The 12167-nt window shown below is 39.4% G+C and overlaps 1 protein-coding gene across 3 annotated transcripts in view; it reads right to left on the reverse strand.

Moving 5' to 3' along the window:
• Positions 1-2792: 2792 nt before the first annotated feature.
• The window catches only part of ANXA7 (annexin A7), a 17771-nt gene continuing 8396 nt past the window's right edge, over positions 2793-12167 (reverse strand). The window contains exons 3-15 of one of the 3 annotated variants that reach the window (XM_053451291.1): positions 11960-12125; positions 11488-11670; positions 11317-11436; positions 10869-10903; positions 10254-10271; positions 8243-8348; positions 8077-8171; positions 6653-6766; positions 5970-6140; positions 4951-5121; positions 4426-4501; positions 3934-4046; positions 2793-3324 (exon numbers count right to left, since the gene is read on the reverse strand). In XM_053451291.1, the coding sequence (XP_053307266.1) occupies positions 3202-3324; positions 3934-4046; positions 4426-4501; positions 4951-5121; positions 5970-6140; positions 6653-6766; positions 8077-8171; positions 8243-8348; positions 10254-10271; positions 10869-10903; positions 11317-11436; positions 11488-11670; positions 11960-12125 (1491 nt within the window). In that variant the 3' untranslated portion in view covers positions 2793-3201. Of the gene's footprint in view, positions 3325-3933; positions 4047-4425; positions 4502-4950; positions 5122-5969; positions 6141-6652; positions 6767-8076; positions 8172-8242; positions 8349-10253; positions 10272-10868; positions 10904-11316; positions 11671-11959; positions 12126-12167 lie in introns of all 3 variants that reach the window. The other 2 variants (XM_053451289.1, XM_053451290.1) reach the window with 2 other exon arrangements.

Below are 12167 nucleotides of genomic sequence, written 5' to 3' on the forward strand. Positions count from 1 at the left end.
TTTTAGTTTACTGTGAGTATTCAATATGCTTCAACAGCTCATCACGCAGCAGAATTTCAATACCTTAATTCTGTAAAGGCTGATTTTTCTTTTTTAAGACTGTGTAGAACATAAGACAATGCTCCGTACAAAAGTTACAACATCCGTGACTCTGTAAAATCAAACTGCATGGATTTTCTTGGTCGTTTTTTTTTTTTATTATTATTATTTTATAGTTTCTGGACTGCTAAGTTTTGAAAACTCCAATTATTTACTACTTTGTTCCTCCTATAATGAATTGTACTGATTTCAAGTGTATTTTGGTATATATTTTGACATTTACATTACTCATCCTTTGCAATATAACTTGAAATTCTAAGTATGCCTAAGGTTATTTCCCTTTTTTTTTTTTTTCTTTCTTTCAATGCCGCAAATTACAAATTGTAAATACCCGTCTGAGTTGGAAATTTTATGCATGTTCTGAACTATCGAAGAATTTTATAAACCGTAGCACACCATACATTTTGTGCATGGGCCGCTGCTCTAAACAGTGTGACTATTTTGTATGTTTCTCCCTTGTTTGCTTTTTAATATAATCTACAAGTTAAAAAAAAATATATATATAAAAAAAAATGTAATTAAAAGCAAAATTTGACAGACCATGATGCAGCAACTCTGATCTCTGTATAATTTTTCATCCGGAAACCCCTTTAGTTGTGCAAGCCCTTAATAAAATGTATGTACATCTAAACTGCCAAACTTTTTCCTCTACAATATGCAACTTATTTGCAGGCGATAATGTATGATGTTCTCCCAAATAAAACAAAAATGTATTTAAAAGTAAACGAATGTCCATGACTTTATTTTATCAAACAAAAGAAGCCAGCGCCTTAACCCCTTCAGTCCAAGGAAGTACCTCAAAGCCCGGAGCAGTTTTACCATTTTTGCGGTATGTCGGTTCAGCGATTATTCTCTTTTCCTGTAAATAGTGTACCCATGTAAACTATATATTGTTTTTTAGGATGAGAAACTTAGTAAAAACTTACAGAAAAAAACGATTTTTTTATTTTATATTTTCCCCTCTGAATCCCTTCCAAGTTTATCAATTCAGGTGTCCTGATTTCAGAAATACCTAACTTTATATAGAATTTCCAGTTTCCCAGCACTTACAGGGAACATACTATTTTTTGTAGAATTTTTATGCTTATGGCTTAACGGGTTTGGGGGTTGAGAACGGGGCAGGAGGGGTATACTGGGTAGATGTTGTGTTAGGGCAATGGGATGTAAGGGTTTTTTCTTTATTTTTTTTTATTGCACTGATATCAGTGCAGTATGGAAATAGGTCATCTTAGAACATGTTATTAATGCCAGTGATGTCACACTTTTTTTTTTCCATTTTTTTATTTTTTGAATATTTTCGAAAGCTGGGCTCCATTGACTTGCAGGGTTGGATGCAGTACCTGTATTCAACCTGCAAGTGAAGCCAGATTCTCAGGAGGGTCTGGAGAGACTCTCCTGAAGATTCTTTTCAACTTTGTTTTTTTTTAATGGGCGCCGGCATCTTGTGAGTGGCAGAATCACTCGCAGTGGCGGTTGTGACCGCTCTCCGGAGTGGTCATGACGCGTCCTGGGGTGGGTGTTCGAGGCATTTCAGCGACACCATTGAAGTTTTAGGAGGTGATCTTTTAAAACATTGTATGGCGGATGTTGACGCCCCGGGGAGGGGCCAGACATGGTAATGCCGATCTCTGCGTTACTGAATGCCTCGACATCGAGGCATTACAGCAATGCCGTTTAAGCGAAGAAAGTGATAGTTGATCACTTTCTAAGCTTATTTGATTTAATGACTGCTCAGGACCGTCAAAGGTCGCTAAGTGACCGTTTTTCCGTGACGGCCCTGAACCGTCAAAGGAGTTCTCAGATTATTGGTTTATACAGAGTATGTATGATTATGCTTTGGATCTGAAGTTTTTATTTTACCCCATCGCTTTCATACAAGTTACCAAGAGTGATATTTTATCATTTGTATTTTTTTTCTAGTTAAGACACATTGTTCTAAAACAGTTATCCAGGAGCATATTTGTCATACATGGTATTTTATTAAAAGCTATTTTAAAGAGTTCATGTTTGGTGGACACCAAGTGATACAGAGGTGATACGGGGGAAATGCATGTGACGTCCTTGATGGTTCAATAGCTGGCAGGACTCGCACCATTAAAAAGAAGTTATTATGGGAATAGTGGAAACTGAGGTAAGAGCAACATTTAATATTTGCTGGACAAGAGTTATTGAAGTATTACATGTTAAAGCAGGAGGTTATGTATTTAACAAATGAAATAGTCGCAAAGCGTAATGTTCCTTTACAAAAGTCCCCCTTTGTGCACTTAGTAAGAACCTTACTGTCCAGCCGGGGTTTGGGAGCCACAGGGGGTAAGGGGTAATTCTGTGTGAATGCCGATAACAAGCTTTCCTTGCTTGTACCTCAACCATAAAAGTAAAGGTGCAGCGATGCCTCTTCAAATAGTGTTACTCCAACCTTTGGCCACCATTGATGTTGTGGTATTGTGTTTTCACCAGTGTCATCTCCCAACACAGAAAGTCATGTGACACTTTCTATGAATCCATTTCTGTGCATTGAATGTATATGCATACATCTACGGCACGCATAACCTTTTTAATAGGCCATGAAAGTATTAGACTAACCTACTGCAATGCTCCCAAGCCAGGAGGTGCTGAAAATACAGCTTTACACAAATTACTACTCTGTTAAATTCACAGCTTGTATTATGATCACTCAAACAAACCAGGACACATGAGGTTGGTACAAAATCTATGAAACATTTATTCATGCTATAAATGTATTGACATGTTGCTCTGTGTTAGGCATGGTCATCTGCGTCACTGTGCAGTCAGACATCCACTAGAGTCGATAGCAAAACATTGGCTGTGATATTTGGCCAGCTACATTACGGCACGTATAAACATTTATGTATTCAGATTTATTTTGGCCAGACTGCACAGGTCATTTTTCATTGTGATTTTAATTAACAAAATATTTGGATACGGCAGGTGTATATAAAAATGTACAAGACAAGGCTTATAGTGGTGGGGGTTACGAGATACTTAGGACCCGTTCCTAGGAGTACAGATTGCATAACTTGTAATGCATCTAGGTATATAAACAGGTAATTCTTCAGGACACTCCAGGCCCGTGGATAGATTCTACTGGCCAGTAATTCCCAGCAGCAGACGTTTGTAATCACCACTTGTATCGCTTGAAATCATTGTAGCAAGGGTTTTTTGGTACTGTTGTGTGAAGGACTGTTTGATCTGTACAAGGTCAATCTGGAAAAATATAAACAAGACATTGAGTTAAGGCAATGCTCCTAAAACTAGAGATGTCAAAACATTCAGTTTTTGTCATTTATAGCAGTGCTACTCAAGGCACACCTAACAGTCCAGGATTTAGGTATTACTTAGATGTGTCTTAATTGTTGCATAATTAAAACACCTAATTAATACCTAAATCCTGGACTGTTAGGCGTGCCTTGAGAAGAGGGGCGAGGAGCACGGATTTATAGGAAGGAGGCTTATGGCGCAGGTGGTGTATAGGACTAAATGACTGGGAAAATAACCAATATTTAAGGCTAGTGGAGTGGTGGTCTATTGAAAGCAATGATTTGAGTTTAATATTGTAAGGCACAGTTGTGGTGCAGGCAACCAATGGAATTAAAGGGGTCCATTTAATGGGTTGCTAGGAACAGCCAAGGTCCAATGAAAATAGCAGGTGCGTGCCGTTTGGTTAAGGCTTAACTGGTTTACCGTGTATTTTACCATCAACAGTTACTTTATACCATCTAAAAAGTCCACTATAAAACAATTGCTTAAACATTTCTGAAAATGGAAGGGTTGCAATTAACTGGAAACTACTACATAAAGAAAAAAGAAAGATACCTCACTACGGGTGACAATAATCCGGATCAGAGTAGAATCCTGTGTGCCAGCTCCCTTCATGGAATGGTAAAGTCTTTCAGCAAAGAATGCCGGACGGTAGATGGCACACTGCACTGTAATAGGACAGGCGGTAAAACAACTGTTAGGACAATAGTAAAAGATGGCAGACACCACTTTTCTTCGCTTTCCACAATCCTATAGTTTTTTGGGTTTTTTTCTCTTCAGTAAGACAACCATTGTCACATGGCCTTAGTTTATGGCAGCCGAAACGTATTCTCTCAAACTTTTAGATCATGTAATAAAGCAAAAATAAAATCCCCACATTCATAAGAGACTCATTAAGCGCTGAAGCACAAGCCTTTCATTCTGTTCCTGTGAAAATGTATTCATCAAAAGAACACAGGTGATACATTGTTAATGTTGGTGGAACAAAACTTGAAGAGTGTACTCAAATTAGAAGAGACTTTACAAAGACAAAAGAAAAATACTTACAAATGGCCTTTAATCCATCTTCTACATAACCAGAGAATTCTCTTCCAATGGTGCTAAGCAAGTCTCGCTTTGAAATCTTAAGAAAAAATAATAATAATTGTGAGCTATCTACATGTAACAATCTGTTCACCATTAAACATTAACTTGTGGCACCCATGACACACTCATAGCTCATATCCTACCACCAACTGCACCTTTATTATGTCTGTCTCTGGCACTGATCTCTGTTAGTGTGCCTCAGGGCTCAATTGTGGAGCATCTACATCTCCTTGGAAAATAAATCATCAATTTCTAAGCTTATTCAATGTCATGACGTGCCAGGCACGTCATCGGTCGTTAAGTGTTTAAAAGGAGTAGGTAAAAGTGTTTTACTTACTAAACATTCAAGCTCCTAAATGTGTATCAAGTGAGGACAGAACCACATTGGGGCTTGGGTGGGAAAATTGGAATTCATGCCAATTTAAAAATTAAATTAAAAAGACATCCTTTCTGATGTCATCTGGGTATATTTCAGATAACCCTTACCCTGGCATACGCCTCTGCCACAGCTTTCAGTTGGGGAAAGCTCCGGCTTGCCAACACCAAATTAAAGGATGACTCGTCTGTACCAAGCTTTCCTTCTCCTGCTTGGTAAAGGCGCTGGGCATCTTGCTCTGCTTGTTGAAGGTTAACATTTTGGTTCTCATCACGATTGCCCTGTAGATAGGAAGCAACATCAGTTAAACCAATTCTTACAAAGGCCATGGAGCTTATTCCCTGGTCTTGTCTTATGGTTGTTTTCAGGTTAACATCTAAGCCTCTGGTCCTCTACTTTTAGACAATGGGCTTTTGTTCCAGCATGTCTTTATGTAATTGCTTGCACCTTGTTGAATTTTTATATTTTTTGGCGTTTACTCTTAAATTATTCTATAAACCTTGCACAGTTTTAGTTACTTATTTTGCTTGGGGTCTCCAGTGCTGAACAAAGTCTGTGATTGAGGTCTGACCAGCGTTCTGGGGTGACCACCTCTAAACTGTTACTACTAATGTGTCCAATACAACCCAGCAACTGGGTCCTGTTTCCCTGTAGTGACCGACAGTAGTGCATATTTATAATCTGCCATTCAATTTGTATTTTGCTTTTACCCCTTTTCCATTATTCTAAATTTACCAATGTATATTAAGCCAAGTGTATTACAAGGGAAGTTACTATTAAAATACCAAATAGTAGAACAGCTAGCATGGAAATTGTACGTCTAGGAAGCTGACAGTTATTATTATCATCTTATTTATATAGTGCCAACAATTTACACAACATCTCTTACAATTACATATATTCAAGGGGTATGATAAGACTAAGACAAACCAACACATTAGGTGGAGAGGGCCCTGCCGGCAAGCTTACAATCTTGCTTGTTAGCATAAGTGTGCATATTTGCCTGTACAAGGAAATGCAAAGCTAGGGGTATATTGTGCACGGTGACAATTTGGTTCTAAAGTAAGCGGAACTTACGTTCAACAAGCATGTAATACAACGTGTTACAACGTGAGTAAGTGTGGCTAACCTGGCACATCGACACAAGCAATCTCTCAAAGTGCCCAGAAGTGTCCGATCGGATATCCTTCTCGATGTCTCGGCCGAACTCTGATTTGTAACACTGGACGATGTTCTTGATTTCACTATTAGTCCTTGTGCACAGGATCTCAATGAGTACTTTCTCCTTAGTGCCTGCTCCCTAGGAGGTAACAAAAAAGTGCAAATGCATCAATGGATCTACTTGTTTACTTGTTAATTTATTTGATTTATTGAAAATAATCAAGATCTTTCTTACAAATATTAAGTTTTTAATAATAAATACTAGGCTACTTTTAAATACAGTATAGGTCCCATGTCTCCAAATTTATTACATTAGAGACAGACACTCCAGACAACTCAGCTCTAGTTCCAAATCAAGTAAAAATGTAAATACATAGAAAGAGAATGTGATCAGGTGGCGGCAAGTAACAAAACACAGGTCAAATGGATCGCAGGTACATGGAGAACTCTGTCTATACTAATACTGTACTTGTTATAATCCATTGTGTATGTTAAGTTTTGGCACTATGACCGGTAGAAACATAGCCTAGCGTGTTTGTATGACAGCTGAAGAATGAAGAAAATAAGGGGGTGAGGCTGGTTTTCAATAAACTGATAGAATTTATCATTGTGTGTTCTGTCCATGATGCAAAAAGGCCAGTTTAATCCTACCTTCATGGCATTATACAAGCTCCAAGCATCATAATACGTGGGAGGCATGAATAGAGCGATGATGAGTTCTTCGACATTACCACTCAATTCAGACTTCAGGTCTTTTATTAAATCCTGTGAAGAAAAACGATTATTTTCATAACTGATTAATTTGATTAAAAAAAGAAATATGAAATATATGAAATACAGTCATGTTATGCAAGCGCTCAGTCATAGAAGTCGGCATAAGTGGAGGCAGCAGCGGAGGTTGCTTGCGTGCATCGCGTCCACCGGCTGCCAGAGAGGAGGATCCGCCAAGGTCGGATTATAAGACTAGCGGTAGAGGATGGGTCTGTAATTGACCATTGAGCAGCATCATACAGGACCTGCCAGTCCAGGCCTAGGTCAGAATATTCTCCGGTTTATTTTTTATATTTTGGCAAAAAAGGGTTCAGAAGGGAACTTGTTAAATCAACCGAAAAACAAATGATAGGCTTAATTCAGTGACCTGACTAAACCCTAATTGGCCTCAATGATGCAAACAAACAAAAAACAGCAATTCAATAGCTTGACTAAACCTCATAAAACAGACGTCTGCAGTGGGTCATTCCATCAGAAGTGTATTCTTAAGAGAAGATATATCCCAACCTACCCAGAATTCACAATATGCAGAGTGTATCTGCAGCAGTTTTTCTTGACTTATTCAATACTGGTGCTCCACAGGAACACTGCATGTAAGCATTAAGCCCTAAAATGCAGCAGTCGCGGCAAGACTCAGTCTTGGTACTGAAGGGTATACCGCAGCTCGATCGCTCTCCTGGAGCGATCCAGCAGCAGGGGAATGAAGACACAAACCTTAACTCCTTAAATGTGATCACTTCAAACTCAATTGTAGCATTGAAGGGGTTAACGCTACACAATCACTCCATGGAGTGATCAGGCAGCAGGGGAGGGTTGGGCTGGTCCGAGGCAGCCTCTGCCACAGAGCCTTGGCAAGTAGTAGTGCACCCAGCCAGCTACATTGTAACACAGCATGCATACATCCGCATGGTCGTCAGGCGGGCTGCATCTTGTTGGCCTGTGGGTTGGATGGCCTGTCAGAATGATTGCACATTCTACAGTACAACCCCACAGAAAACGCTTTCCTTGAGTTAATTCAATCAATCACGCAGTGTTCCAGAGCACCGAAATAGGATACATTTCAGGCTACACCCCCCCCCCCGACTTAACTAAACGTAGCCACACAGAACAACCAATTAAAAAGCGCCTGCGCAGTCAAGCAAGAATAAACTTTACCAAGGACGTCATTTAAATGCCGTCACATCTTACGTACCATGTATGGAACATTCTGTATTTTCTAACTACGGCATGACTCACTAAAGTTCATTGAATCGAGCCGAGTGAACCTCGGTTATAGACTGGTTGTTAGTGAACACATAGCATACCTTGCCATAGGCAGTCTTAAACGCTGCTTTAATCTTCTGTCTCTGGTCATTAGAACGGTTAGAGACAATATCAATGATGGTTTGTTCATCAGTTCCTGTAACACAGATTTATGTTAGCAGCAGGCAGGTTTAGGTGGAAACTTACATAACTTTACGTTATCCTTACCAAATCCTTTCATTGCTTTACGCAGTTTTTCGGCGTCGCTCAATGCGTCAAAGTTGGCTGCTGGTCTAATGGTGCCTTGAGTGGCCGTCATGGCTGACGCATAAGGCTGGGGCACAAACAGAGTGAGAGACATTATAGAGAGCAGTAATATGCCAAGAAAGGAAGCACAGAAAAGTGGTGTATACCAAGTTTACCACTGAGCAACCATTGTCACAGCAAAACCACATTCACATGAATCCTACAGTAATAATGTGCCCAACAGCTGACATTCATATGTGCCAGAAAAGTAAGCCAACATAAGGCAGGCATAATAAGCTTGTGGGCAGCGCCCTCTTTAACCAATGTATTGTCAGTCTTTTTTCATATCCCTTGAATCTATGTCTTGTAAGAAGTGCTATATAAATATTTAATATAAATATAATATGTTCCTCTGTGGTGTCTATCCAGCAGTCTGATAACAAGGCAAATATTTATTAAGTCTGCCGCACTATCTATATATCTATATATATAAAACTCACCGATCCTTTGGCACAATGATAGACAAACAATTTCATGCAACATGCAGAATAAGATGGATGTAAAATGTAAACTGTTACAGCATGTAAGCAAAAACCTTAAATATTTCTAATAAATACGAGTCTTGGCTTTTATAACACAAAGTGCAGTGGTACCAAGGTACACGGCCTGTATGTTGACATTTGCGCCCCCCCCCCTACTGCTTCAAAGCATGACAGCTAACAGCTCCCAAACCCCTGATTTGGACATGTAAAAAGAACCATTTCCTTTAAAAACAATTCCAACAAGTAAATGGGAAAAAGCAACAAAGCTTCATTTCCATCGACTTCCTTTCCAAAACTCTTGCACAGTGGTGTACGGGACAGATACAATTTTGCCTGTAGCAGCCAATGATCAGAACAAATATTGTTTCTTAATAAAACGATTGGCCAGGCTTGCCTTTAAATTCGTTATGTTATGGGCATTCAGGGCACCCATCCACTTCTACTCTGATTTTGCACTAGTTATAAAATACTATGTGTTATAACAATAAAATAAACTATACCTGAGCACAAAGAGACAGTCAGGCGTATGATGTGACAAAACATAATACTAATAAATGTGCATTGACAATCATTGAAAAAGATGGTCTATTGAACAATATACAATTTTCCTCTTAGATTCCATCTCAGGTCTCATTTGTGGTGCCAAAAAAGTAGAGATCAATGCAATGCAGTATTTCCTAACTCAAACTAATCTGAAATGATCTATCCCAGAAGTGAAGTAGGAACATATGAAAAAACAGTTAAAGTTTTAACACTGAAACTATGTAATATAAATTATGTCTCAGGTTTGATACATGCAACTATAAACAAAACTGTTTCATTAACCGTGGGGTAAAAAAAATACAGACATGCAATCACCTCGATCCAAGCTTTTTATTTATCCTTTAGGCAAAATGCAGTGGAGGACAGAACGAGGAAGAGACAAGAAAAATTAGGCTTGCAAATGCTTTGTGTTCATTTGTGATCTTTTGTTGTTTGAAAAAAATACTTAACTTGCAGAATCAAGTCCATTCTTTTAGAATTGTATTCAAAGAAATACCATCTATAAAAGCAAGCTCTGTATACAGTCGGCTGCTAGACATTTGAACCGGTTCTGTATAGAAGTGCTTTGCATGTGCAGCAGGTGAAGCCATAGGCACCAGGATACAACCCCTAGTTGCCATGGCAACACAAAACAACTGAAAAGTTGGCAGTCTCTTCAAATCAAGCCGGAAACGGTTCCATAAATATAAATATATATATAGAAAATGTGTCCATGTTATAAACATACAGGCTGTTTTTGAAAATATGAAGCAGAAAGAATATTTTATAAAATGAAGCTTGGACAAGGAGGACCGAGGCATGTCTGGTTAGCCACATGACAATACGTGGTAGCACATGCGCAACAATCTCATGCCCATTACTAAGCTTGTCACAGTCGCCATTCCACTGCAGTTTATTGTACAACATACCTGATACTCCGCACTAACCTATGATACAGAATGTTTAAAGATCGAGATTACAAGTGTTATCCAATAAAGCTGGAGGGGCATTCTTCAAAACATGGATCTTACTCATTTGTTTTTCCCCCACACTAAAAAAGTTAGGAAATTAGACTGTAGGTGACCCTATAAAAAGATGATTGCTCCAATCCAACCAATTTTCACCACAAATGCACTAAAAAAAATACCTGAGAATTCATCTTAATTCATTCATCTTTTGATACACCCCTGAATAGTATAATTGTATTTTCCACTATTTCTCCTTTCAACATTGCTTAGTGCTAACTGATCAGCAGTGTTAATCTTTCCTAATCTTTCAGACTGTATTCAACACTATTTTAGCCAAATATTATATCCCTTCCTTGAATCAACATTATAGAAGTTAGGGTCAGCATTCAAATCATACCATTACAGTAATCAGGTATAATCTAATCCTTTGAACAGCGATCATAATGCAATGTCTATCCGTGCAAGAAGAAAAGAATCAGCTGGCGCTCAAAAATAAGTGTTCTGTTTTCACCAATACCGAGTCTGAGTACCAAAGTTTGTAAACGTCCCACATTCTCCATCATATAAATAACATACCGTAGGGGTTTGTCCTGGGCCACCCGGATATCCACCTGAATGGGGGAAAACAGCAAGAAAATTTCTTTAAAACAGAATTTTGAAATACAAGTACTAAAATTTAGCTAATTAAATTATTAATATTTTTAAACGTAAGTTTAAGTGTGGAGCTGTGGCTTTTGGTTCAAGCATTTAAAGAGCAAACATAGCATAGGATACTTTTTATATTAATGCAAATAAATAAAAATCATCACGTGCCATATTCATCACAATTAGAAACCCAAGCATGGCATAACTATGCAACTAAAGAAAATTTCTGTAAAAAAATGTAGCAATGTGTGTTTTCACATTAATATTGCCTAATTGTTCAGCCGACGTAGAAACTTATTTTGATTGGGCAAGAAACAGATGTAGCGGTTACAGAAGGTGCACGTGTAAATTTCTAATAAAGTTAGAATAAGAAACTGACCTGGCGTTTGGCCGGGCCCTCCGGCTCCATAGCCCTGAGAGGATGGTTGCTGGAAACCTCCATAGCCTTGTGGCCCACCGGGCGCTCCATAGCCTTGTGGCCCACCGGGCGCTCCATAGCCTTGTGGCCCACCGGGCGCTCCATAGCCTCCAGCTGCAGGCGCACCATAGCCCCCAGCTGCAGGAGCACCAGGTGCTCCATATCCACCGGCAGCTGGTGCTCCATACCCCCCGGCTGCAGGGGCACCAAATCCAGGTGCACCATACCCAGGAACTCCCTGGGGGGCTCCATAACCTGGTGCACCGGGGGGAGCTCCGTATCCTGGCCCTCCAGCTGGTGCCCCAAAACCTGGAGCTACAGAAAAAGAATGCAAGCAAACAGAAACAACAATATTGAGAACTGAATTCTGAAACGTAAATTCAACATCATTCAAGGCACCTGTGTGCTATATGGGACGGTTTACAAGAGCATCTCGTTTGTAAACCCACACGGTACTAAATGAAAAGGAACTGAGAATCAGTATCCAAAAATTAAGCTGATTTTATTATTATTTGCTGATTTATATAGCACCATTACATTCTGCAGTGCTTTACAATATGAATTAGGATGGAAAAAAAAGGGAAAAAGGCTACGTTAAACCTACCTCCAGGGTAAGAGGGCATCCCTCCAGGAAAGCCTCCAGGGGCTGGATATCCACCTGCGGCTGGGAAGCCCCCTCCAGATGTTGGGGGGAATCCACCACTTCCTGCTTGGGGAAACTGCCCACCAGGGAAAGACTGCTGGCCTGGTGGGTATGAAGGATCAGCTCCCTGAATAGGGCATAAGAGGAAACATGGATTCCATTTAATATG

Source organism: Spea bombifrons, chromosome 11, assembly GCF_027358695.1.
Source record: "Spea bombifrons isolate aSpeBom1 chromosome 11, aSpeBom1.2.pri, whole genome shotgun sequence".
NCBI classification, from domain to species: domain Eukaryota; kingdom Metazoa; phylum Chordata; class Amphibia; order Anura; family Pelobatidae; genus Spea; species Spea bombifrons.